Raw genomic sequence first — 26,091 nt, 5'->3', positions numbered from 1 at the left:
TTGGTTCACTTTCCATCTTGTATAGTTATTACTTTGGTTTTTGCTCCCAAAAGCTTGCTGCTTTTGTACCCCCCACAGATTAGACCATGCAATAGTTGGCAGGCTGCTGCATCACATGATTATTGTGTGGCTGTTAGAAACTCAAGTGTGGGTGGCTTTGATAACTGTTTCTTTCCTACACCTCAAAGCTTTGGAACTTTGTACCTTCTCATGTCTTTCCCAGTAACTGTGACCTGGCACATCTTAAAAGATAGGTTTTTCACATCCTCAAAAATTTGTAAATACTTTCTCTTGTCTCTTCTTTCTCTCTCCCATAATCCTCTCTATAGTTCAATTAAGACCAAGCCTTGATGTGACTTTTGTTCATGGCTGGAGCCTTCAACATAAGGAAAAAGAGGATTTGGATAGGATTTCTCCGTTGACATGCAGCACTTAACCTAGTTAAGGTTGATGACCTAACACCTAATTTTTTCTTATTTCTCCAATTAAAGTTTATCAGGTTTTGCATTTTCATTAATGGCTTTTGATCCCAGTAGTATCTGTCTTGGAAACTCTTATTACATGAATAGCTAGGTTTGACTGAAAAGACTGGTAGACATATGCTGAAGTTTAAGAAAGTGCTTCATATAGTGAGGATAAATTCATCTTTTTATGAAGAACTGATCTTAAAACTATGTAGACCTTACCTCTATTTATATACTCAATGAAGTGAGCTAAAAGCAGTCTGATTTATTAGATGTTCAAGTGCAGAGTCAAACTCTCTTTACTTTCCCATGCTGTGGTGTTGGTTCACTTTCTCTTTTATATAGACATATCTTTGGTTTCTGAGCACTATGCAGAAAACCACTGCATCACTTTTGTTTTAGAGTTGGCAGCTCAAGGGTAGGCAATTATGGCTTCTGTGACTTTTTGTTTACCTCAGAGCTTTGGAACTTTTTACCTTCTCTTGTTACTGAAGACAGCTATAACCTATCTCTTTATAGAATGCCAGCTTTCCTTTCCCCTTTGAAACATAAAGACTCTTTTTCGTTTCATGTCTTTTGCAAGTTTTTTGTTGCTCTTTCCATTTGACACCTGGCCTTGATGAGGACTTCTTTCCTAGACTAGAGCTTTTGATGTAAAAATTTGAAGAAACCTCAAAGTAAAGAATTAATTTACTAATTATTGATATTAGTCATTCTGCAATTCCATCTCATAGCTTCCATGAGTAATTGTACAGCTAGTACAATGTTATCTTTCATTGACTCTGGGAGATTATCGCTACCCCTGTGGTTCAGTCTGTGACTGACCTTCCTTGACAAGCATTTGATGCACTAGACGTATGGTTACTCTAGCTTTCTTGTCCAAATAGCAAGTGAAAGTAAGCTAGATTGCTGCTCTTCAAAAAGTCGTCTAATTTTTTCCATAAGGCCGGTGACCAGTCTGTGATGCTACTTGTATTTTTTGTAAATGGTTGGAATGGTTATGGGATTCATACAATTATTTTCTTTTCTTATATATAACCTTCAGCCCCTCTGCTTTTCAGCAGATTTCATATGCACAGTCTGCATTGTGTATCATATGAGTAAAGGATTGTTTTTACCTGAAGTTAAGGAGTTAGGCTTTTCAGGCCTTCTGACATATGTTTATTTCAAAAGTCAAATTGGCGAGTGTAAGATGCGTCAGCAGTCATGCGAGATATCATACGTATCATAAGTGATATCATACCTCCTTCAACCTAGAGATGGCCCTGGAGGATCTGTTCAGGCATCACATCCCACTGGAAACCACTTTGGAAAATTATCACCACCCAGGAAGCTACAAAAGACAGCTGACCTGAATCCCCATCTAAGTGCCAGATCCAGACATTCCTGGCTGCCTTACTTCAAAAGGGTTGCCAGGCATTGAGCAAAGCTGTTTGTATCAACTGGACAAACTCATTGGCCACTTTCACATTACAGAGATCCTCTGATGCACAAGGATGGCATCAGAGATTTACCCAGCAATTATTGTCCCATGGTGCTTGCCATAATTATGCTCAAAATCTTGGAGAAGGTTTTAGGAAAACAGCTCACAATCCACTTGAACTGAATCAGCACTTCATGTAGGGTCATCGTGAGTCCTGGGATGTATGGTCTTCCTTGACCCAGATACTTTCCTACAACAAAAATAATTATCAAGGAACTTTTGCTTATGTTTACAGTGAAGTGGATCTTGGTGTGGTCCTTGCATTTTTAAGGAAGATGGGGTAATTGGGATACTGGGCTGATAAATCTGTGCTATCCTTACGTGGCAGTGTTGGATCATCTGTATAGGTAGTGCCAGTCTTGTGCTCATACCTGTCTGCAGCCATGTCCCCTTATGGTTTCTACTGGGCTTCCTGTTCTCATCATCAGCAAAGACAAGGGAGTTACTCCATCCTTCTACCTCCAATTTTGTCTCCTACTTCTCCTCATTCCCTCCACCTCTGACACATATTCCTCTTTGTCAATCTTACCTCACTCATTCTCTACTTGTGAGCAAACCATTTCAAAACACCCTCTTCTGCTCTCTCAACCACACTCTTTTTATTACCACACATCTCTCTTACCCTTTCATTACTTACTCGATCAAACCACCTCACACATCTCATTACCAGCACATCCACCCTCCTCCGCACAACTCTATCTATAACCCTCGCTTTGCAACCATATAACATTGTTGGAACCACTATTCCTTCAAACATACCCAGTTTTGCTTTCCAAGATAACGTTCTCGACTTCCACACATTTTTCAACGCTCCCAGAACTTTCACCCCCTCCCCCACCCTATGAGTCACTTTCGCTTCCATGGTTCCATCCACTGCCAAATCCACTCCCAGATATCTAAAAAACTTCACTTCCTCCAGTTTTCCTCCATTCAAACTTACCTCCCAATTGACTTGTCCCTCAACCGTACTGTACCTAATATCCTTGTTCTTATTCACATTTACTCTAAACTTTCTTCTTTCACACACTTTACCAAACTCAGTCACCAGCTTCTGCAGTTTCTCACCCAAATCAGCCACCAGCGCTGTATCATCAGTGAACAACAACTGACTGACTCCCCAAGCTCTCTCATCCACAACAGACAGCATACTTGCCTCTCTTTCCAAAACTCTTGCACTCGCCTCCCTAACAACCCCATCCATAAACAGATTAAACAACCATGGAGACATCACGCACCCCTGCCGCAAACCAACATTCCCTGAGAACCAATCACTTTCCTCTCTTCCTACACGTACACATGCCTTACATCCTCGATAAAAACTTTTCACTGCTTCTAATAACTTACCACCCACACCATATATTCTTAATACCTTCCACAGAGCATTTCTGTCAATTCTATCATATGCCTTCTCCAGATCCATAAATGCTGCATGCAAATCCATTTGCTTTTCTAAGTATTTCTCACATACATTCTTCAAAGCAAACACCTGATCCACACATCCTCTACCACTTCTGAAACCACTCTGCTCTTCCCCAATCTGATGCTCTGTACATGCCTTCACCCTCTCAGTCAATACCCTCCCATATAATTTCCCAGGAATACTCAACAAAATTATACCTCTGTAATTTGAGCACTCGCTCTTATCCCCTTTGCCTTTGTACAATGGCACTATGCAAGCATTCCGCCAGTCCTCAGGCACCTGACCATGAGTCATACATACATTGAATAACCTTACCAACCAGTCAACAATACAGTCACCCCCTTTTTTAATAAATTCCACTGCAATACCATCCAAACCTGCTGCCTTGCTGGCTTTCATCTTCCGCAAAGCTTTTACTACCTCTTCTCAGTTTACCAAATCATTCTCCCTAACCCTCTCACTTTGCACACCACCTCGACCAAAACACCCTATATCTGCCACTCTTATCATCAAACACATTCAACAAACCTTCAAAATACTCACTTCATCTTCTCACATCACCACTCCTTGTTATCAGCTCCCCATTAACCCCTTCCCTGATGTTCCCATTTGTTCCCTTGTCTTACGCACTTTATTTACCTCCTTCCAAAACATCTTTTTTATTCTCCTTAAAATCTAATAATACTCTCACCCCAAATCTCATTTGCCCTATTTTTTGCCTCTTGCACCTTTCTCTTGACCTCCTGTCTCTTTCTTTTATACATCTCCCAGTCATTTGCATGGTTTCCCTGCAAAAATCATCCAAATGCCTCTCTCTTCTCTTTCACTAATGTGGCCTTTGTTGTCTTTTCCTAGTGCTACCTTGTGCACATGCAGGGGGAGGAGGTTTTCATTTTCATGTGTGGTGGGGTGGCAATGGGAATAAATAAGAGCAGACAGTATGAATTATGTACATGTGTATATATGTGTGTGTCTGTGTGTGTGTATATATATATATATATATATATATATATATATATATATATATATATATATATATATATATATATATGTATATATATATATATGTATACGTTGAGATGTATAAATATGTATATGTGTGTGTGTGGACGTGTATGTATATACATGTGTATGTGGGTGGGTTGGGTCATTCATTCATCTGTTTCCTTGCGCTACCTCGCTGATGCGGGAGACAGCGACAAAGTAAGATAATAAATATAATATGGGTATGTTTGAAGGAATAGTGGTTCCAACAATGTTATATGGTTGCAAGGCGTTGGCTATAGATAGAGTTGTGCGGAGGAGGGTGGATGTGCTGGAAATGAGATGTTTGAGGACAATAAGTGGTGTGAGGTGGTTTGATCGAGTAAGTAATGAAAGGGTAATAAAAAGAGTGTGGTTGAGAGAGCAGAAGAGGGTGTTTTGAAATGGTTTGGTCACATGGAGAGAATGAGTGAGGAAAGATTGACAAAGAGGATATGTGTCAGAGGTGGAGGGAACGAGAAGTGGGAGACCCAGTTGGGGGTGGAAAGATGGAGTGAAAAAGGTTTTGATTGATCTGGGCCTGAACATGCAAATGCAAGGAATAGAGTGAATTGGAATAATGTGGAATACCGGGGTCAACGTGCTGTCAATGGATTGAACCAGGGCATGTGAAGCGTCTAGTGTAAACCATGGCACATCCACCCTCCTGCGCACAACTCTATCCATAGCCCACGCCTCGCAACCATACAGCATTGTTGGAACCACTATTCCTTCAAACATACCCATTTTTGCTTTCCAAGATAATGTTCTCGACTTCCAAACATTCTTCAAGGCTCCCCGAATTTTCGCCCCCTCCCCCACCCTATGATTCACTTCTGCTTCCATGGTTCCATCCGCTGCCAGATCCACTCCCAGATATCTAAAACACTTCACTTCCTCCAGCTTTTCTCCATTCAAACTTACCTCCCAAATGACTTGACCCTCAATCCTACTGTACCTAATAACCTTGCTCTTATTCACATTTACTCTTAACTTTCTTCTTTCACACACTGTACCAAACTCAGTCACCAGCTTCTGCAGTTTCTTACATGAATCAGCCACCAGCGCTGTATCATCAGCGAACAACAACTGACTCACTTCCCAAGCTCTCTCATCCACAACAGACTGCATACTTGCCCCTCTTTCCAAAACTCTTGCATTCACCTCCCTAACAACCCCATCCTTAAACAAATTAAACAACCATAGAGACATCACACACCCCTGCCGCAAATATACCACATCGATCCAATTCACTCTATTCCTTGCCCTCCTTTCACCCTCCTGCATGTTCAGGCCCCGATCACACAAAATCTTTTTCACTCCATCTTTTTATTTCCACACATCTCTCTTACCCTTACGTTACTTACTCGATCAAACCACCTCACACTACACATTGTCCTCAAACATCTCATTTCGAGCATATCCACCCTCCTGCGCACAACTCTATCCATAGCCCACGCCTCGCAACCATACAGCATTGTTGGAACCACTATTCCTTCAAACATACCCATTTTTGCTTTCCGAGATTATGTTCTCGACTTCCACACATTCTTCAAGGCTCCCAGGATTTTCGCCCCCTCCCCCACCCTGTGATTCACTTCCGCTTCCATGGTTCCATCCGCTGCCAGATCCACTCCCAGATATCTAAAAGACTTTACTTTCTCCAGTTTTTCTCCATTCAAACTTACCTCCCAATTGACTTGACCCTCAACCCTACTGTACCTAATAACTTTGCTCTTATTCACATTTACTCTTAACTTTCTTCTTTCACACACTTTACCAAACTCAGTCACCAGCTTCTGCAGTTTCTCACATGAATCAGCCACCAGCGCTGAATCATCAGCGAACAACAACTGACTCACTTCCCAAACTCTCTCATCCACAACAGACTTCATACTTGCCCCTCTTTCCAAAACTCTTGCATTCACCTCCCTAACAACGCCATCCATAAACAAATTAAACAAAGATGGAGACATCATACACCCCTGCCGCAAACCTACATTCACTGAGAACCAATCACTTTCCTCTCTTCCTACACGTACACATGCCTTACATCCTCGATAAAAACTTTTCACTGCTTCTAACAACTTGCCTCCCACACCATATATTCTTAATACCTTCCACAGAGCATCTCTATCAACTCTATCATATGCCTTCTCCAGATCCATACAAATCCATTTGCTTTTCAAAGTATTTCTCACATACATTCTTCAAAGCAAACACCTGATCCACACATCCTCTACCACTTCTGAAACCACACTGCTCTTCCCCCATCTGATGCTCTGTACATGCCTTCACCCTCTCAATCAATACCCTCCCATATAATTTACCAGGAATACTCAACAAACTTATACCTCTGTAATTTGAGCACTCACTCTTATCCCCTTTGCCTTTGTACAATGGCACTATGCACGCATTCCGCCAATCCTCAGGCACCTGACCATGAGTCATACATACATTGAATAACCTTACCAACCAGTCAACAATACAGTCACCACCTTTTTTAATAAATTCCACTGCAATACCATCCAAACCTGCTGCCTTGCCGGCTTTCATCTTCCGCAAAGCTTTTACTACCTCTTCTCTGTTTACCAAATCATTTTCCCTAACCCTCTCACTTTGCACACCACCTCGACCAAAACACCCTATATCTGCCACTCTATCATCAAACACATTCAACAAACCTTCAAAATACTCCATCTCCTTCTCACATCACCACTACTTGTTATCACCTCCCCATTTGCGCCCTTCACTGAAGTTCCCATTTGCTCCCTTGTCTTACGCACTTTATTTACCTCCTTCCAGAACATCTTTTTATTCTCCCTAAAATTTAATGATACTCTCTCACCCCAACTCTCATTTGCCCTCTTTTTCACCTCTTGCACCTTTCTCTTGACCTCCTGTCTCTTTCTTTTATACATCTCCCACTCAATTGCATTTTTTCCCTGCAAAAATCGTCCAAATGCCTCTCTCTTCTCTTTCACTAATAATCTTACTTCTTCATCCCACCACTCACTACCCTTTCTAATCAACCCACCTCCCACTCTTCTCATGCCACAAGCATCTTTTGCGCAATCCATCACTGATTTCCTAGATACATCCCATTCCTCCCCCACTCCCCTTACTTCCATTGTTCTCACCTTTTTCCATTCTGTACTCAGTCTCTCCTGGTACTTCCTCACACAAGTCTCCTTCCCAAGCTCACTTACTCTCACCACCCTCTTCACCCCAACATTCATATATATATATATATATATATATATATATATATATATATATGTTTTGGGAGCAGCTGAGTGAGTGCGTTAGCAGTTTTGATGCACGAGACTGGGGTATAGTGATGGGTGATTTGAATGCGAAGGTGAGTAATGTGGTAGTTGAGGAAATAATTCGTTACATGGGGTGTTCAGTGTTGTAAATGGAAATTTGTGAAGAGCTTATAGATTTGTGTGCTGATAAAGGACTGGTGGTTGGGAATACCTGGTTTAAAAAGAGAGAGATACATAAGTATACGTATGTAAGTAGGAGAGATGGCCAGAGAGCGTTATTGGATTACGTGTTAATTGATAGGCACATGAAAGAGAGACTTTTGGATGTTAATGTGCTGAGAGGTGCAACTGGAGGGATGTCGGATCATTATATTTTGGAAGCGAAAGTGAAGATTTGTAGGGGTTTTCAGAAAAGAAGAGAGAATGTTGGGGTGAAGATAGTGGTGAGAGTAAGTGAGCTTAATAAGGAGAGTTGTGTGAAGAAGTACCAGGAGAGATTGAGTATAGAATGGAAAAAGGTGAGAACAAAGGACGTAAGGGGAGTGGGGAAGGAATGAGATGTATTTCGGGAAGCAGTGATGGCTTGTGCAAAAGATGCCTGTGGCATGAGAAAGATGGGAGGTGGGCAGATTAGAAAGGGTAGTGAGTAATGGGATGAAGAAGTAAGATTATTAGTGAAAGAGAAGAGAGAGGCATTTGGATGATTTTTGCAGGGAAATAGTGCAAATTACTGGGAGATGTATAAAAGAAAGAGGCAGGAGGTCAAGAGGAAGGTGTAAGAGGTGAAAAAGAGGGCAAATGAGAGTTAGGGTGAGAGAGTATCATTAAATTTTAAGGAGAAAAAAAGATGTTTTGGAAGGAGGTAAATAAAGTGCGTAAGACAAGAGAACAAATGAGAACATCGGTGAATGGGGCTAACAGGGAGATAATAACAAGTAGTGGTGATGTTAGAAGGAGATGGAGTGATTATTTTGAAGGTTTGTTGAATGTGTTAGATGATAGAGTGGCAGATATAGGGTGTTTTGGTCGAGATGGTGTGCAAAGTGAGAGGGTCAGGGAGAATGGTTTGGTAAACAGATAAGGGTAGTGAAAACTTTGCGGAAGATGAAAGCCGGCAAGGTGGTGGGTTTGGATGTTATTGCAGTGGAATTTATTACAAAGGAGTGACTGTGTTGTTGACTGGTTGTTGAGGATATTCACTGTATGTATGGCTCATGGTGAAGTACGTGAGGACTGGCGGAATGCGTGCATAGTGCCATTGCACAAAGGCAAAGGGGATAAAGGTGAGTGTTCAGATTACAGAGGTATAAGTTTGTTTAGTATTATATGGGAGGGTATTGATTGAGAGGGAGAACACATGTACAGAGCATTAGATTGGGGAAGAGCAGTGTGGCTTCAGAAGTGTTGGAGGATATGCAGATTAGGTGTTTGCTTTGAAGAATGTTTTTGAGAGATACTTAGAAAAACAAATGTATTTGTGTATAGCATATATGAATCTGGAGAAGGCATATGATAGAGTTGATAGAGATGTTCTGTGGATGATATTAAGAGTATATGGTGCAGGAGGTAAGTTGCTAGAAGCAGTGAAAAGTTTTTATCAAGGATGTAAGGCATGTGTACAAGTTGGAAGAGAGGAAAGGGATTGGTTCCCAGTGAATGTCAGTTTGCAGCAGGGGTGCGTGATGTCTCCATGGTTGTTTAATTTGTTTATGGATGGGGTTGTTAGAGAGGTGAATGTAAGAGTTTTGGAGTGAGGGGCTTGGGAAGTGAGTCAGTTGTTGTTCGCTGTTGATACAGCGCTGGTGGCTGATTCGTGTGAGAAACTGCAGAAGCTAGTGACTGAGTTTGGTAAAGTGTGTGAAAGACGAAAGCTGAGGGTAAATGTGAATAAGAGCATGGTTATTAGGTATAGTTGGGTTGAGGGAGAAGTCAATTGGGAGGTAAGTTTGAATTGAGAAAAACTGGAGGAAGTGAAGTGTTTTAGATATCTGGGAGTGGATCTGGCAGCGGATGGAACCATGGAAGCAGAAGTGAGTCACAAGGTGGGGGAGGGGGCGAAAATCCTGGGAGCATTGAAGAATGTGTGGAAGGCAAGAACATTATCTCAAAAAGCAAAAATGGGTATATTTGAAGGGATAGTGGTTCCAAGAATGTTATATAGTTGTGAGGCGTGGGCTATAGATAGGGTTGTGCAGAGGAGGGTGGATGTGCTGGAAATGGGATGTTTGAGGACAATATGTGATGTGAGGTGGCTTGATGGAGTAAGTAATTAAAGGGTAAGAGAGATGTGTGAAAATAAAAAGAGCGTGGTTGAGAGAGCAGAAGAGGGTGTTTTGAAATGGTTTGGGCACATGGAGAGAATGAGTGAGGAAAGATTGACCAAGAGGATGTATGTGTTGGAGGTGGAGGGAACGAGGAGAAGTGGGAGACCAAATTGGAGGTGGAAAGATGGAGTGAAAAAGATTTTGTGTGATCGGGGCCTGAACATGCAGGAGGGTGAAAGGCGGGCAAGGAATAGAGTGAATTGGATCGATGTGGTACACCAGGGTCGACATGCTGTCAATGGATTGAATCAGGGCATTTGAAGCGTCTGGAGTAAACCATGTAAAGTTCTGTGGGGCCTGGATGTGGAAAGGGAGCTGTGGTTTCGGGCATTATTACATGAGAGCTGGAGACTGAGTGTGAACGAATGGGGCCTTTGTTGTCTTTTCCCAGCGCTACCTCGCACACATGAGGGGGGAGGGGGATGTTATTCCATGTGTGGTGAGGTGACGATGGGAATAAATAAGGGCAGACAGTATGAATTATGTACATATGTATATATGTATATGTCTGTGTGTGTATATATATGTGTACATTGAGATGTATAGGTATGTATATTTGCATGTGGACGTGTATGTATATACATGTGTATGTGGGTGGGTTGGGCCATTTCTTTCGTTTGTTGCCTTGCACTACCTCGCAAACGCGGGAGACAGCAACAAAGCAAAATAAATAGATATGAAATATATCATTATTATTATTTTTTTTTTTAAGAAAGAATATTTTATACTAAAATTTTTCTGAGTAATTCTGTGGGATATTATTTCATTTGTACTTGCTGAATAAACTTGCATTTTCCTGCATATATTTCAAGCACTTGTTAGGTCATAGATATCACACATCTAAGAAAAGAAAAGCCTCCAGTGTACCTCAGGAATGTTTTTTTATATGCCACCTTGATTTGAATGCAGTGTATTGTTCAGTAAATTGTGGACAGAAATGGTGATGTGGAAATAACTATATTATGTTTTTAGATTTTTGGAACCTATTTTTCCAAGCAAACTAATTATTTCATCATGTTTCTGATTATACTTTGAGTACTTTTATCATTATGCCAACAAGTATTTATTTATTTATTTTTTTTTTTATTATACTTTGTCGCTGTCTCCCACGTTTGCGAGGTAGCGCAAGGAAACAGACGAAAGAAATGGCCCAACCCCGCCCCATACACATGTATATACATACGTCCACACACGCAAATATACATACCTACACAGCTTTCCATGGTTTACCCCGGATGCTTCACATGCCTTGATTCAATCCACTGACAGCACATCAACCCCGGTATACCACATCGCTCCAATTCACTCTATTCCTTGCCCTCCTTTCACCCTCCTGCATGTTCAGGCCCCGATCACACAAAATCTTTTTCACTCCATCTTTCCACCTCCAATTTGGTCTCCCTCTTCTCCTCGTTCCCTCCACCTCCGACACATATATCCTCTTGGTCAATCTTTCCTCACTCATTCTCTCCATGTGCCCAAACCACTTCAAAACACCCTCTTCTGCTCTCTCAACCATGCTCTTTTTATTTCCAAACATCTCTCTTACCCTTACGTTACTCACTCGATCAAACCACCTCACACCACACATTGTCCTCAAACATCTCATTTCCAGCACCTCCATCCTCCTGCGCACAACTCTATCCATAGCCCACGCCTCGCAACCATACAACATTGTTGGAACCACTATTCCTTCAAACATACCCATTTTTGCTTTCCGAGATACTGTTCTCGACTTCCACACATTCTTCAAGGCCCCCAGAATTTTCACCCCCTCCCCCACCCTATGATCCACTTCTGCTTCCATGGTTCCATCCGCTGCCAGATCCACTCCCAGATATCTAAAACACTTCACTTCCTCCAGTTTTTCTCCATTCAAACTCACCTCCCAATTGACTTGACCCTCAACCCTACTGTACCTAATAACCTTGCTCTTATTCACATTAACTCTTAACTTTCTTCTTCCACACACTTTACCAAACTCAGTCACCAGCTTCTGCAGTTTCTCACATGAATCAGCCACCAACGCTGTATCATCAGCGAACAACAACTGACTCACTTCCCAAGCTCTCTCATCCCCAACAGACTTCATACTTGCCCCTCTTTCCAAAACTCTTGCATTTACCTCCCTAACAACCCCATCCATAAACAAATTAAACAACCATGGAGACATCACACACCCCTGCCGCAAACCTACATTCACTGAGAACCAATCACTTTCCTCTCTTCCTACACGTACACATGCCTTACATCCTCGATAAAAACTTTTCACTGCTTCTAACAACTTTCCTCCCACACCATATATTCTTAATACCTTCCACAGAGCATCTCTATCAACTCTATCATATGCCTTCTCCAGATCCATAAATGCTACATACAAATCCATTTGCTTTTCTAAGTATTTCTCACATACATTCTTCAAAACAAACACCTGATCCACACATCCTCTACCACTTCTGAAACCACACTGCTCTTCCCCAATCTGATGCTCTGTACATGCCTTCACCCTCTCAATCAATACCCTCCCATATAATTTACCAGGAATACTCAACAAACTTATACAAGTATTTATATGATATGAAAACTTATGATATTTCTGTGCTTTTGCTCTGCAGAATTGTCAGACTGTATACTGTTCTGTTTTCTTGAGATGAACCATGTGTAGTTAGGAATGAATTATATGTAGTTATCTTTATGGAACCATTCGAAGTGGCTTTTTATTTTTTTTTCTAATATAAGTATGTCTGTGTACTGCAACAATATTCACTCAAAATATCTACATTCATATTGCTTAGAGACATGCCAATACTTGTATCACTGCTGAGTCCTTTTATACTGTCTTAAATTTTCTAAGAACAATATTTTTTTTGTGCTTCAGGTCATCAAGGACAGATCCACCAGACCTTGCTTCTTTAATGAAGACAACTGATGAGATCATTGAGTCCTTAGTGTGTCCTCCTCCACCTAGTGAAATGTCACTGAATGAGGAAATGATATCAAGGATGATAGTACCAGCACCATCTTGGAGCAAGTCTGTTGTGCCTGGTCAGTTGATTTGCCTGTTATCTTTTATTAATAGACTGCTTAGACTTAGCTTTAAGTTTGAAACTTAAGATCTCATTATTTTGATCCTTTCCACTCTTATATGTGATATTCATTATCAAGGTCTCTGCTGAAAGCTCATGTTTCTGGTCAACTACTACACAGTCAATTTACAGGTAGACAAAAATCTGAATGAGCAGATTAAATCGAATATACACTCATTATGTCTCGACAAAAGAAATTATTTTTCCTTATTGAGCATATAAAAATCCTGGTCATGGTATATGGTTACTGGGTAGGTAAGCCATATGCATTGTTTTTAGTCAGTTTGTAATGTTTTCAAGGTGCTTGCTATCATGATTTTAGTACCATTAACAAACATTGGATTTTTATCTTGTAACAAGACATTTTTTTATGAAAGGGAGTGAGTATTCAACATATTCTCTCCTTTTTAATAAACCAAAAAGTAACAGTTGTTGTATATTTTTGCTAAATTTATATCATATTTTTTGATATGCACATAGTATGAAGTTTTATAAAACTGCTTACAAGCTTAATATGATTACAGTTATTGTATGTTTTTGCTAACGTTAGATGTTTGGTAGATGTGCCTATGTTATGAAATGCCTCTAAAACTACATACAAAGCTTAAGTGTATCAAGCAATCAGCTTTACAGAGGTTTAGTTGGGTTAAAACAAGAAACATATGATTATCCAGGATCCATATCGTCTGAATGCATGAGATAATCAAACTTAGAGGCTGTCCGTCCTCTACTAACATAGTCAAGAAATTATTAGGTACTGAAATACAGGTTTTCATGTATGAAGACATTCTCATATTTAGAGGCAATGTAGTAACCTTCTTCACTGTTGGTCCAGCTGATTAGATAAAGATAAATGCCATTTTTTATATGTACCTTTTTAGCTAGAATATTCCTACCACTATTTGGAAACAAGTATTGCATCCCATTCATATACTAGTAATCATAACAACCTGCAGTACAACATGATAAATCTTAGCACTGTATTGCATAGCTGAAAGCGGATTATTACCATCATAGGTAATGATTTTTATTGATACTTCAATTTTCATTTTTGTAAAACAGTAAAACACAAAGGACAGTTTCTAAGTACTTAGATTGATGAACATATATGTGTCATATGATTATGATGAAACTGAGCACATCCCTTTTCACATTTTAATCAGACGATTAGGTTTAGTAGCATGTCCAGTTTCTTCTCATACTACATTTATCTGCTTACATCAAGTAAAGAGGTTTTCGACTTAAGCCCAATGTCATTTTGGAAAACAGGCATGAGTCAAGATTGGTTGTTCTTTTTTATGAAATGGGACAACCAATAAGTTAGATTATTGGGAATAGCATCAGTCTATCCATTTTGAATAAGACGTATGTGCCCAGCTTTCACATGTAATAGGGGATCAAATGATACCAGTATTGAAGATGTTACTGTGAGGCCAACAGTTCTTGATGTTAAGTGTAGTTAGATAACATATGAAGTGAAGTGCCGTGGTTATAATTTTTAAACGTATAATTGAAGTTTCCATTGGGAGCTCAGCTAGCAGTTTGATATGTAAGGTAGTATTTTATAGATTTTTACCATATTGATTTGCTCCTTACTGTAATCCTGTTATGACATACAAAAAAAGTTTCATATTTCACATGCTGTTTAACAGTGTTGTAGTGCAGTACCAGTAAAGGTGAAAAAGAAATATTACCATAAACGTGAAAAAAGAAGTGAAAGAAAAGATTTCCTTATGAAATGAAATCTGGATATTGTTTGCAAAGGATCTCTGTTTAACATTTCAGAGAAAAACTGAAGCAATTTACTTTGTTTTTTAAATTTCTAGTAATTTTTCTACACTTATATCAATATATAAGTATATATTGACTTTTTTTATTAGGCTTTTGCACTACAGCAGTAATGGAAAAAGTGCTTTTATCATGAATATGCCATTTTTGATAATATGCTTTTCATACTGATACCCTGAGGAATGTTGTTTGTATTGTAATAGTTGTGGGTTATTTAGAAAATAAGTAAAGATTTACAAAAGAAGGACTGTAATATACACGATGGTTATATGAGGTCTCCGGCTGTTTTCTAGTCATTACTGATATTGACGTTATTTTCTTATGTATCTAGGAAAACAGTATGAATACAAATCTTGCTTGAGAAACTATATGTATTAGATAGATCCTTAAAGCCTTATTTATTCAATCTGCTCATTCCAAAAATGCTATGCCACTCTTAACAAAACACATGGATGATTGCTTCAAACCTCATTCAATATAGATTTGTACAACCTATGTCTTTTGTGAAGGGCAACAGCAGTGTCATCATTATTCTCATTAAATTTTCTGCATTGCATGCATTTTTCACCAGAAACACTTTTGCTATCTCTTGCGTATAGCAATAATTGCAAGGTAAGATACATTAAATTGCCATATAGAAATTGGCGTGATTAACCCACTGAGTAGGCTGATTTCATATTTTGAGGATGACGTGATGATTTCCCTTGGTCTAAATAGCCTATAGATATGATAAGCTGATTTAAGTAATTTGTCTTCCATTCTCATACAGACCATGGTGAAAGTATTTCCTTTTTCTTCATCGTGCTTGTGTCAGCCATCAGCGAGTGTCTTATGGCCCACAAGTATAGCTTTTAGATTTAGGAATCATTCTGAAAGGAAGAAATTAATGTAAAAAGGAAAGAAATGCCTTCAGCAAAAGGCAGAGTCAACCCAAGCACACGCATTTCTGTCACCCTGAAAAACAACTGCCTCAGTCTTACCGTTTCAACGAAACAGGGCACAAGTGAAGGTCAGTTTTCAGTCTACCTTCATTTATCTATGAGTACTTGATTACTTTTAGCATGTTTGGACCAAGTTCAGCTAACATGATCCTGCAAATTATTTTAATTTTTCTGGCCAACTATTTCACATTGATACATGTGATCATTGATTTCATTGGGAAAAAACTGAGTCAGCACAATACTCCAGAAGCCTCTGATGATCATGTGGCTCCATTAAAAAGTGTTGCTTTTTTCTCATCTGTGCTTGTCTGTGTGCAATATTTTACTCAAGCAGATGAGGGAAGGAGAGAAGGAGCTGTGCAGACTTATCATTCACACCTTTGATCATTCCCAAGCTTACTGAGAACTGGTTGTGGAAACTATTGAATTGTGCTTACTCCTCTTTCCCTCAACATACTGATGTTGAGTCATCTATTTAGATCGTTGTTAAGATGATACTGTTAATCGGAGTTGTCTCTTCTACTGGTTTGGCAGTGATTTTTAAAGTGCTTTGCCTGCCAATTTGTGATAGTCTGTCTGCACTTCTTTTATTAAGTACATGGTTGAAGACCAGCCCTTATTCTTCTCTTCTGCATCTGTAACTGCATTTCACTGCTGCAGTGGCTGCTGTCTGTTAGGTTGCATTTTAGACTGTATCTTATCAGGCAGTCAGTTTCTAACAGCCCACTTTCACACACATTTCTTACAAACATATCTTACAAATATTACTAATCTTTTAGTAACAAGTCAAAGAGGTCTTGCATTTTTTGTTATTCTTGTTTAGGAGTATATGATTTTGAGGGAGGTTTGGTTTTCACTTGAGCAGCGAGGTAAGTATTACCTCTCTATTGTTATGTGGTGCAGCATTAGTGCTGAGCCATAACCTTAGCAGTGCATTTGCTTTTATTGCTTTTATGCATATGCACCTTGCCTGTGTATAGATTGAATTCTTCTAAGCAGTGCAATCATGCTTTTGTAAATCCTTATGGTCAGCTATAAATAATGTTTTCTGCTTTGTTTTAGAATTTTTGGGTAGATGCTCAACAAGATGAAGCTTTTCAATCTGTTGTTCTTCAGTATGCTTAGTCCTGGAAACCACCAGGGTATTTTTAGGCTCCTTCCTTGCATGGTGGATTTTGATATTTTTGTTTTAATGATAAAGTTAGTGTTGATCTGTGGCCTTATATCTGTCTTATGCATTTAACTGCATCATCTTTTTTATGTTCAGCATGATATTTTGTGCAGTGTTTTGTAAAACACTAATGACATTTCTCTAACTGAGAAGTCTGATTTTTATTGCTGTAGTATTTAGGTAAGTGCCCTTTCCTTAGGTTAAACCTTACATGGTGGTATTGTACAGTCACATAATATCAAAGATTTAATATCAATTTTGTTCTTTGCTGTTGTTTTATTACCCATCGAGATGCTTGCATGGTTGTTACAAACTCATCATTAACCTTAGAAGCTGAGTCAGTTGTTTGAATTTATGATTTGTGTTTTTGGATTCATTATAGATAAGAATCACTGCAAAAGTTGTGTAGCATATTTTTTTTTTTAACTTGAGTAGTATATTTTTCAACATTCTGACAAACTTTCTAGCTTTTACATTACAGTAAAAGAAAAGAACATTACTACCTTTCTTTCTTATGAGGTTCAGCTCAGTCCTCTGTTCTTTATGCTACCTCACTAACATAGGAAATGGCGAATATGTATTAAGAAAAGAGAAATGCAGACTACACTATGTGAATGCAGAATCTGCTGAGTGAATGCACTAAATGCATTACTTGAAATATAATTGTACAATATTTATACAGTATGTAAAGTAGCTGGATGGAATGGCTCAAGTAGTTTTAAGTATTAGTATGAGCACAGATATGTAATGCCCCATTATTAGTGTGTGTGCTGTGTAATGCACTGGGTTTTGGATGCCGTTGAAAACATATGTCCAATGGATGTGTATAGGGAATTGTGGTTTCAGTGCATCACGCATGACAGATAGAGATTGAGTGTGAATGAATGTGGCCTTTTTGTCTGTTTTCCAGGCGCTACCTTGTTGACACAGGGGATGACATTCTTGTTTCCTTTAGCTAAAGGTAGGCTGGCGCCAGTATTGGATGAAAGAAAGCGAGTATGAATATGTGCGTGTATATAAGTTGATATGTATATGTATGTGTATCAGCGTGTAGGTATATATATGTATGTATATGGAGTGGTGTGAGAGGCAAGTTGTTAGAGGCAGTGAAAAGTTCTTATCGAGGATGTAAGGCATGTGTACAAGTAGGAAGAGAGGAAAATGATTGGTTCTCAGTGAATGTTGGTTTGCGACAGGGGTGCATGATGTCTCCATGGTTGTTTAATTTGTTTATGGATGGGGTTGTTAGGGAGGTGACTGAAAGAGTTTTGGAAAGAGGGACAAGTATGCAGTCTGTTATGGATGAGAGAGCTTGGGAAGTGAGTCAGTTGTTGTTCGCTCATGATACAGCGCTGGTGGCTGATTTGGGTGAGAAACTGCAGAAACTGGAGACTGAGTTTGGTAAAGCATGTGAAAGAAGAATGCTGAGAGTAAATGTGAATAAGAGCAAGGTTATTAGGTACAGTAGGGTTGAGGGACAAGTCAGTTGGGAGTTACGTTTGAATGGAGAAAAACTGGAGGAAGTGAAGTGTTTTAGATATCTGGGAGTGGATTTGGCAGTGGATGGAACCATGGAAGTGGAAGCGAGTCATACGGTGGGGGAGGGAGCGAAAGTCCTGGGAGCGTTGAAAAATGTGTGGGAAGCGAGAACGTTATCTTGGAAAGCAAAAATGGGTATGTTTGAAGGAATAGTGGTTCCGGCAATGTTATATGGTTGCGAGGTGTGGGCTATAGATAGAGTTGTGCGGAGGAGGGTAGATGTGTTGGAAATGAGATGTTTGAGGACAATATGTAGTGTGAGGTGGTTTGATCGAGTAAGTGATGAAAGAGTGAGAGAGATGTGTGGTAATAAAAAGAGTGTGGTTGAGAGAGCAGAAGAGGGTGTTTTGAAATGGTTTGGTCACATGGAGAGAATGAGTGAGGAAAGATTGACAAGGAGGATATATGTGTCAGAGGTGGAGGGAATGAGGAGAAGTGGGAGACCAAATTGGAGGTGGAAAGATGGAGTGAAAAAGATTTTGAGTGATAGGGGCCTGAACATGCAGGAGGGTGAAAGGCGTGCAAGGAATAGAGGGAATTGGAACAAGGTGGTATACTGGGGTCGATGTGCTGTCAATGGATTGAACTAGGGCATGTAAAGTGTCTGGAGTAAACCATGGAAAGTTCTGTGGAGCTTGGTTTGGAAAGGGAGCTGTGGTTTTGGTGCATTATACATGACAGCTAGAGACTGAGATGTACAGGTATTTATATGTGCGTGTGTGGACATGTATGTATATATATGTGTATGTGGGTGGGTTGGGCCAATCTTTCGTCTGTTTCCTTGTGCTACCTCGCTAACGTGGGAGACAGCGACAAAGTATTATAAAAAAAAATGAAAAATAATATGAGTGGATGGGCTGTTCTTTGTCTGTTTCCTGGTGCTAACTCACTGATGCGGGAAACAGAGATCAAGCAAGTATGAATATGTACATATGTATATATGTATATGATTGTGTATATGTATGTATGGGTGTTTATGTATATATATATATATACACGAGTGAGTATTCTGAAGGTTTGTTGAATGTGTTTGATGATAGAGTGGCAGATATAGGGTGTTTTGGTCGAGGTGGTGTGCAAAGTGAGAGGGTTAGGGAAAATGATTTGGTAAACAGAGAAGAGGTAGTAAAAGCTTTGCGGAAGATGAAAGCCGGCAAGGCAGCAGGTTTGGATGGTATTGCAGTGGAATTTATTAAAAAAGGGGGTGACTGCATTGTTGGCTGGTTGTTAAGGTTATTTAATGTATGTATGATTCATGGTTAGGTGCCTGAGGATTGGCGGAATGTGTGCATAGAGCCATTGTATAAAGGCAAAGGGGATAAGAGTGAGTGCTCAAATTACAGAGGTATAAGTTTGTTGAGTGTTCCTGGTAAATTATATGGGAGGGTATTGATTGAGAGGGTGAAGGCATGTACAGAGCATCAGATTGGGGAAGACCAGTGTGGTTTCAGAAGTGGTAGAGGATGTGTGGATCAGGTGTTTGCTTTGAAGAATGTATGCGAGAAATACTTAGAAAAGCAAATGGATTTGTATGTAGCATTTATGGATCTGGAGAAGGCATATGATAGAGTTGACAGAGATGCTCTGTGGAAGGTACTAAGAATATATGGTGTGGGAGGCAAGTTGTTAGAAGCAGTGAAAAGTATTTTCGAGGGTGTAAGGCATGTGTACGTGTAGGAAAAGAGGAAGGTGATTGGTTCTCAGTGAATGTAGGTTTGCGGCAGGGGTGTGTGATGTCTCCATGGTTATTTAATTTGTTTATGGATGGGGTTGTTAGGGAGGTGAATGCAAGAGTTTTGGAAAGAGGGGCAAGTATGCAGTCTGTTGTGGATGAGAGAGCTTGGGAAGTGAGTCAGTTGTTCGCTGATGATACAGTGCTGGTGGCTGATTCATGTGAGAAACTGCAGAAGCCGGTGACTGAGTTTGGTAAAGTGTGTGAAAGAAGAAAGGTAAGAGTAAATGTGAATAAGAGCAAGGTTATTAGGTACAGTAGGGTTGAGGGTCAAGTCAATTGGGAGGTAAGTTTGAATGGAGAAAAACTGGAGGAAGTAAAATGTTTTAGATATCTGGGAGTGGATCTGGCAGCGATTGGAACCATGGAAGCGGAAGTGAATCATAGGGTGGGGGAGGGGGCGAAAATCCTGGGAGCCTTGAAGAATGTGTGGAAGTCGAGAACATTATCTCGGAAAGCAAAAATGGGTATGTTTGAAGGAATAGTGGTTCCAACAATGTTGTATGGTTGCGAGGCGTGGTCTATGGATAGAGTTGTGCGCAGGAGGATGGATGTGCTGGAAATGAGATGTTTGAGGACAATGTGTGGTGTGAGGTGGTTTGATCGAGTAAGTAACGTAAGGTAAGAGAGATGTGTGGAAATAAAAAGAGCGTGGTTGAGAGAGGAGAAGAGGGTGTTTTGAAATGGTTTGGGCACATGGAGAGAATGAGTGAGGAAAGATTGACCAAGAGGATATATGTGTCGGAGGTGGAGGGAACGAGGAGAAGTGGGAGACCAAATTGGAGGTGGAAAGATGGAGTGAAAAAGATTTTGTGTGATCGGGGCCTGAACACGCAGGAGGGTGAAAGGCGTGCAAGGAATAGAGTGAATTGGATCGATGTGGTATACCGGGGTTGACGTGCTGTCAGTGGATTGAATCAGGGCATGTGAAGCGTCTGGGGTAAACCATGGAAAGCTGTGTAGGTATGTATATTTGCGTGTGTGGACGTGTATGTATATACATGTGTATGGGGGTGGTTTGGGCCATTTCTTTCGTCTGTTTCCTTGCGCTACCTCGCAAACGCGGGAGACAGCGACAAAGCAAAAAAAAAAATATATATATATATATATATATATATATATATATATATATATATATATATTTTTTTTTTTTCTATTATTCGCCATTTCCTGCGATAGCGAGGTAGCGTTAAGAACAGAGGACTGGGTCTTTGAGGGAATAGCATCTGGCCCCCTTCTCTGTTCCTTCTTTTGGAAAAAAAAAATGCCCATACATGTACATGTACATAGATATACGTAGCATATACATATCAATATCTACATACTTATATGCACATGTACATATCATACATGCTTGCTTTCATCCATTACTGTCGCTACCCTGCCACACTGGAAATAACATCACTACCTCCTGCTTCAGCGAGGTAGCGCCAGGAAAACAGACAGAAAGCTATACATGGGTGTCTACTTTCATTGCATGTGCAAATGTTACAATCTTGCTTAATGATGGGAACTGCAGTTGTGTCCCAGTCTGGGTATGAGATCTTATCCCATGATGTAGTAGCCCTTAACTTACACAGTACGTGCTCTACCACAGACTTCAGTGCAAATGGAGGGGTTCTAAGAGGAAGTAAATTTGACCGCATCCGCTTTGAGATAAAGAATGGCATGCGTGCCTCGATTGGATTTTCTCGAAGCCACCTCTAAATGCATTTTTAAAGTCACCTTGTAAGTTTTTGTTGAATCACATTATAGTACCTAACTAAAAGGAATGATACACTCTGTCATGGCTAAGAATAAATTGCCTTTACCATCAAATATGGGTAAGAGTATGTCACTGTAATTGTAGTTGTTATAGTGAACCTCAGCAGAAACTGCACCTTGTGTTGATGCTGGCTACTGATTATAGTCTCAAGATGAATTGGAGGAATGATGAATGATTTCCATTTGGGGATTTATCTTAACAACTTTCTCCAAAATTTCTGACACATCTGCAGTATTCTACTGCATTTTAGTTAGCCATTTATAGTCACATCTGTCATAATTTGCTGCTTCTGTTTATTTTTGTGGATTGGATGAGACACACAAGCATTACCAATGGTAGTGGAGAAGCTGACAGAAAGGATGTGTGTCATAGGTAGAAGGGACAGCGAGAAGTGGGAGATCTAATTGGTGATAGAAGGATGGAGTAAATATGATTTTGTGTGGTTGTGACCTGAACATGCAAGAGGATGAAAGGCATGAAGGAGATATAGTGAACTTAGAGTGATGTGGTATGAAAAGGATGACATGCTGTAAGGGGACTGAACCAGAAAATATGAAGCAGCCAGGCAAAACCACAGTAAGGTCTGTAGGACTTGGTTGTAGATAGGGTGCTGTGGTTTCAATGCATTACACATGACAGCTAGGGAATGGATGTGAGTCAATGGGGCCCTTTCTTCATCTGTTCCTCATGCTACCTCACTGATGAGGGAAACAGTGAATAGGTAGAATACTCACAATGGAGGAAAAGACAGAACAGAAAATTGGCAGAGAAAGAGGAAGATGATGAGACAAAACCGAATGATGCAGATGGTAAAGCGTTATGTAAACTTTCTCAAAGATTGTTCATCATCTGCTATGTAAGACTTTATATTCCCCTGCCAAATGGAATACATTCATTCCTGATAAGTTATCCGTTATCTGGAATTCTGATGAGCAGAACATGTTTTCCCATAGCCTGGAAATGTGTTCCTACAGGAAAAGAAAATTGGCTTTAGGACATCCTTGAAGATAATTATGAATGTAGAAGATCCTTTTTAAGCATAGATTTTATACATATTTGGTAATGTTGTGATAAGATACCAAAGTCAAGCCCGAGAAGTGCTAGATTTAATGAGTGGTGTGCCTCAAGGATCAGTCTTGGGACTGGTTCTCTTTCTCATGTTTATAAATGATATTGACATTGGCTTGTTCATCTTGGTTGGACTTACCCTAACCCATCATTAAATGCATTTTAGGTCATCTCGTATATTTTTGTTGAACCAAATTTTATCATTTTTAATTACCTTGACCAACTAAAGGGAATGTAACATAGTCTGTTGTGGCTAAGAATCCATAACCTTTACCATTGACTGTGGTGAAGAGCACATAAATCTTGTCATCATAGTGAACCTCAGCAGAAACTGCACTATGCATTTATACTGGCTGCTGGTTATAGTCTGATGATGAACCAGAGGAATCATGATTACTTTGCATTTGGAGATTATCTTCACAACTTTCTCTAAAAGTACTGTCATTACCGCAGTATTTACTGCATTTACATTAGTTAGCCATTTATGGTTGTGTTTTTCATAATTTATGGATTTAATGTGACAGACAGAAGTGTTATCAATAGTATTGGCATTTGCATCATTATTGCTGTGATTAAAAGATCCATCAGTGCATGCTTGTTTTACTCATCTTCTAGGCCCCATTTGTGAAGATTTGGGTATGCTTACCCTAGACATTTGCAAAATGACAAGCCTTATCAGTGGCAAAACACTTATTTCTGTAACCACACCTATAACAGTTCTTGGCATGCCTGCCTGTTTTGTCTATAAGTTATATGGTTGTCTTGCACACCATTTTTATGAGTTATGCTTGCCCACATTTTTGCTCCTATTTATTTTGGCTGTTGGATAAACTACTTATAATTGCTGTTTTTTATGCACTGTTTTTGATATTGGTTAGCTTTCATATATCTGGCAGCCTTAACAAATGTGTTTAAATCTGCAGTTTTCTCTTCAAGAAGTTTCATTCTGATTACCTTATCAGGATGTCTGCATAAGAAACACTGATACTTTGTCATTCTTGTATGCATACCCATACTGCCTGGCAGCATCACACTAATCAGTTTGATCCAAGATCCATATCATATCATGTGGTCGTGGTGCAGAACAAAAAGATGTATATCACCTGAAAACTTCTAATCTCTCATGACTGAAAATAATTTAAGATTTGCTGCATTTTTGTAGGAGTGGAGTTACCATTAAGTGAGGCACTATATACTCAAAGTACTGCTGATCTGATCACTAACAATGGGTCTGCCATAACTGAAAAGGGCTCAGTCCCTTTATAGGGATATTTCTTGTTTGTACTCACTACTCTGTCATGTGGTACATTATGGTCATTGGAGGGTTTGGGGAATTGAAGGTGACCACTGCCAGTTACTTACAGTGGGTGGTGGGCTCGGCGTGTAGGACTTTGTCAGCTCACTTTAGTTGCAGGTGATGTGACAGTGTTCTTTCTATGGCCATTTTTTTCAGATCATTTCCTTTTAAGATATATGCTGGGACACAATCTCTGCCCTCTTATCTAAGTTATTACGTGAAGTTATCCAGTCTCATCCCTAAAGTAATATCAAGTAGCTCACCAGACATATGGAATGAAGCAGAGATGCACTGTAATGTAAATACCACTTTGTGTGTATATCTCATATGTATATATTACATGTAACTCAGTTTGTCAAATCCAGGGAAAAATAAGGAACCACTGGAGCTTCTACTCATGGATTTCTGCACAGCCATTGGGAGAAAGATGTCACTGCAGGAATACAGGGACAGGAATTTTTAAGGAATGCTGCATTTGATGAATCATATGGAATACAATAATAAGGATGACAGTCAACCTCGCTAATGCGGGAGACATCACCAAAGTATGATAATTTGTGTAAATTTGTGTAAATGTGAATAAGAGCAAGGTTATTAGTTACAGTAGGGATGAGGGTCAAGTCAATTGGGAGGTAAGTTTGAATGGAGAAAAACTGGAGGAAGTAAAGTGTTTTAGATATCTGGGAGTGGATCTGGCAGTGGATGGAACCATGGAAGCAGAAGTGAATCATAGGGTGGGGAAGGGGGCGAAAATCCTGGGAGCCTTGAAGAATGTGTGGAAGTCGAGAACATTATCTCGGAAAGCAAAAATGGGTATGTTTGAAGAAATAGTGGTTCCAACAATGTTGTATGGTTGCGAGGCGTGGTCTATGGATAGAGTTGTGCGCAGGAGGGTGGATGTGCTGGAAATGAGATGTTTGAGGACAATATGTGGTGTGGGGTGGTTTGATCGAGTAAGTAATGTAAGGGTAAGAGAGATGTGTGGAAATAAAAAGAGTGTGGTTGAGAGAGCAGAAGAGGGTGTTTTGAAATGGTTTGATCACATGGAGAGAATGAGTGAGGAAAGGTTGACCAAGAGGATATATGTGTCGGAGGTGGAGGGAACAAGGAGAAGTGGGAGACCAAATTGGAGGTGGAAAGATGGAGTGAAAAAGATTTTGAGTGATCAGGGCCTGAACATGCAGGAGGGTGAAAGGTGTGCAAGGAATAGAGTGAATTGGATCGATGTGGTATACCGGGGTCGACGTGCTGTCAGTGGATTGAATCAGGGCATGTGAAGCGTCTGGGGTAAACCATGGAAAGTTCTGTGGGGCCTTGATGTGGAATGGGAGCTGTGTTTTCGGTGCATTATTACATGACAGCTAGAGACTGAGTGTGAACGAATGGGGCCTTTGTTGTCTTTTCCTAGCACTACCTCGCACACATGAGGGGTGAGGGGGTTGTTATTCCATGTGTGGCAGCGTGGCGATGGGAATAAATAAAGGCAGACAGTGTGAATTGTGTGCATGTGTATATATGTATATGTCTGTGTGTGTATATATATGTGTACATTGAGATGTATAGGTATGTATATTTGCATGTGTGGACGTGTATGTATATACATGTGTATGTGGGTGGGTTGGGCCATTTCTTTTGTCTGTTTCCTTGCGCTACCTCGCTAACGCAGGAGACAGCGACAAAGCAAAATAAAATAAAAATATAAATGAATATATATATATTAA

General features: G+C 39.9%; 1 protein-coding gene across 10 annotated transcripts in view; it reads left to right on the top strand.

Annotated features, from left to right (window-relative positions):
* The window catches only part of sif (still life), a 1,536,257-nt gene that overhangs the window by 1,108,835 nt on the left and 401,331 nt on the right, over window positions 1-26,091 (top strand). For all 10 annotated transcript variants that reach the window (XM_071677265.1, XM_071677235.1, XM_071677256.1 and 7 more), the window contains one exon: window positions 12,862-13,028. In XM_071677265.1, coding sequence (XP_071533366.1) covers window positions 12,862-13,028 — 167 coding nt within the window. The remainder of the gene's footprint in view (window positions 1-12,861; window positions 13,029-26,091) is intronic.

The sequence above is a fragment of the Panulirus ornatus genome, chromosome 2, assembly GCF_036320965.1.
Source record: "Panulirus ornatus isolate Po-2019 chromosome 2, ASM3632096v1, whole genome shotgun sequence".
Classification (NCBI taxonomy): Eukaryota; Metazoa; Arthropoda; class Malacostraca; order Decapoda; family Palinuridae; genus Panulirus; species Panulirus ornatus.
Note: the sequence above shows the minus strand (reverse complement) of the source record. Positions and strands in the feature narration are given on the sequence as shown.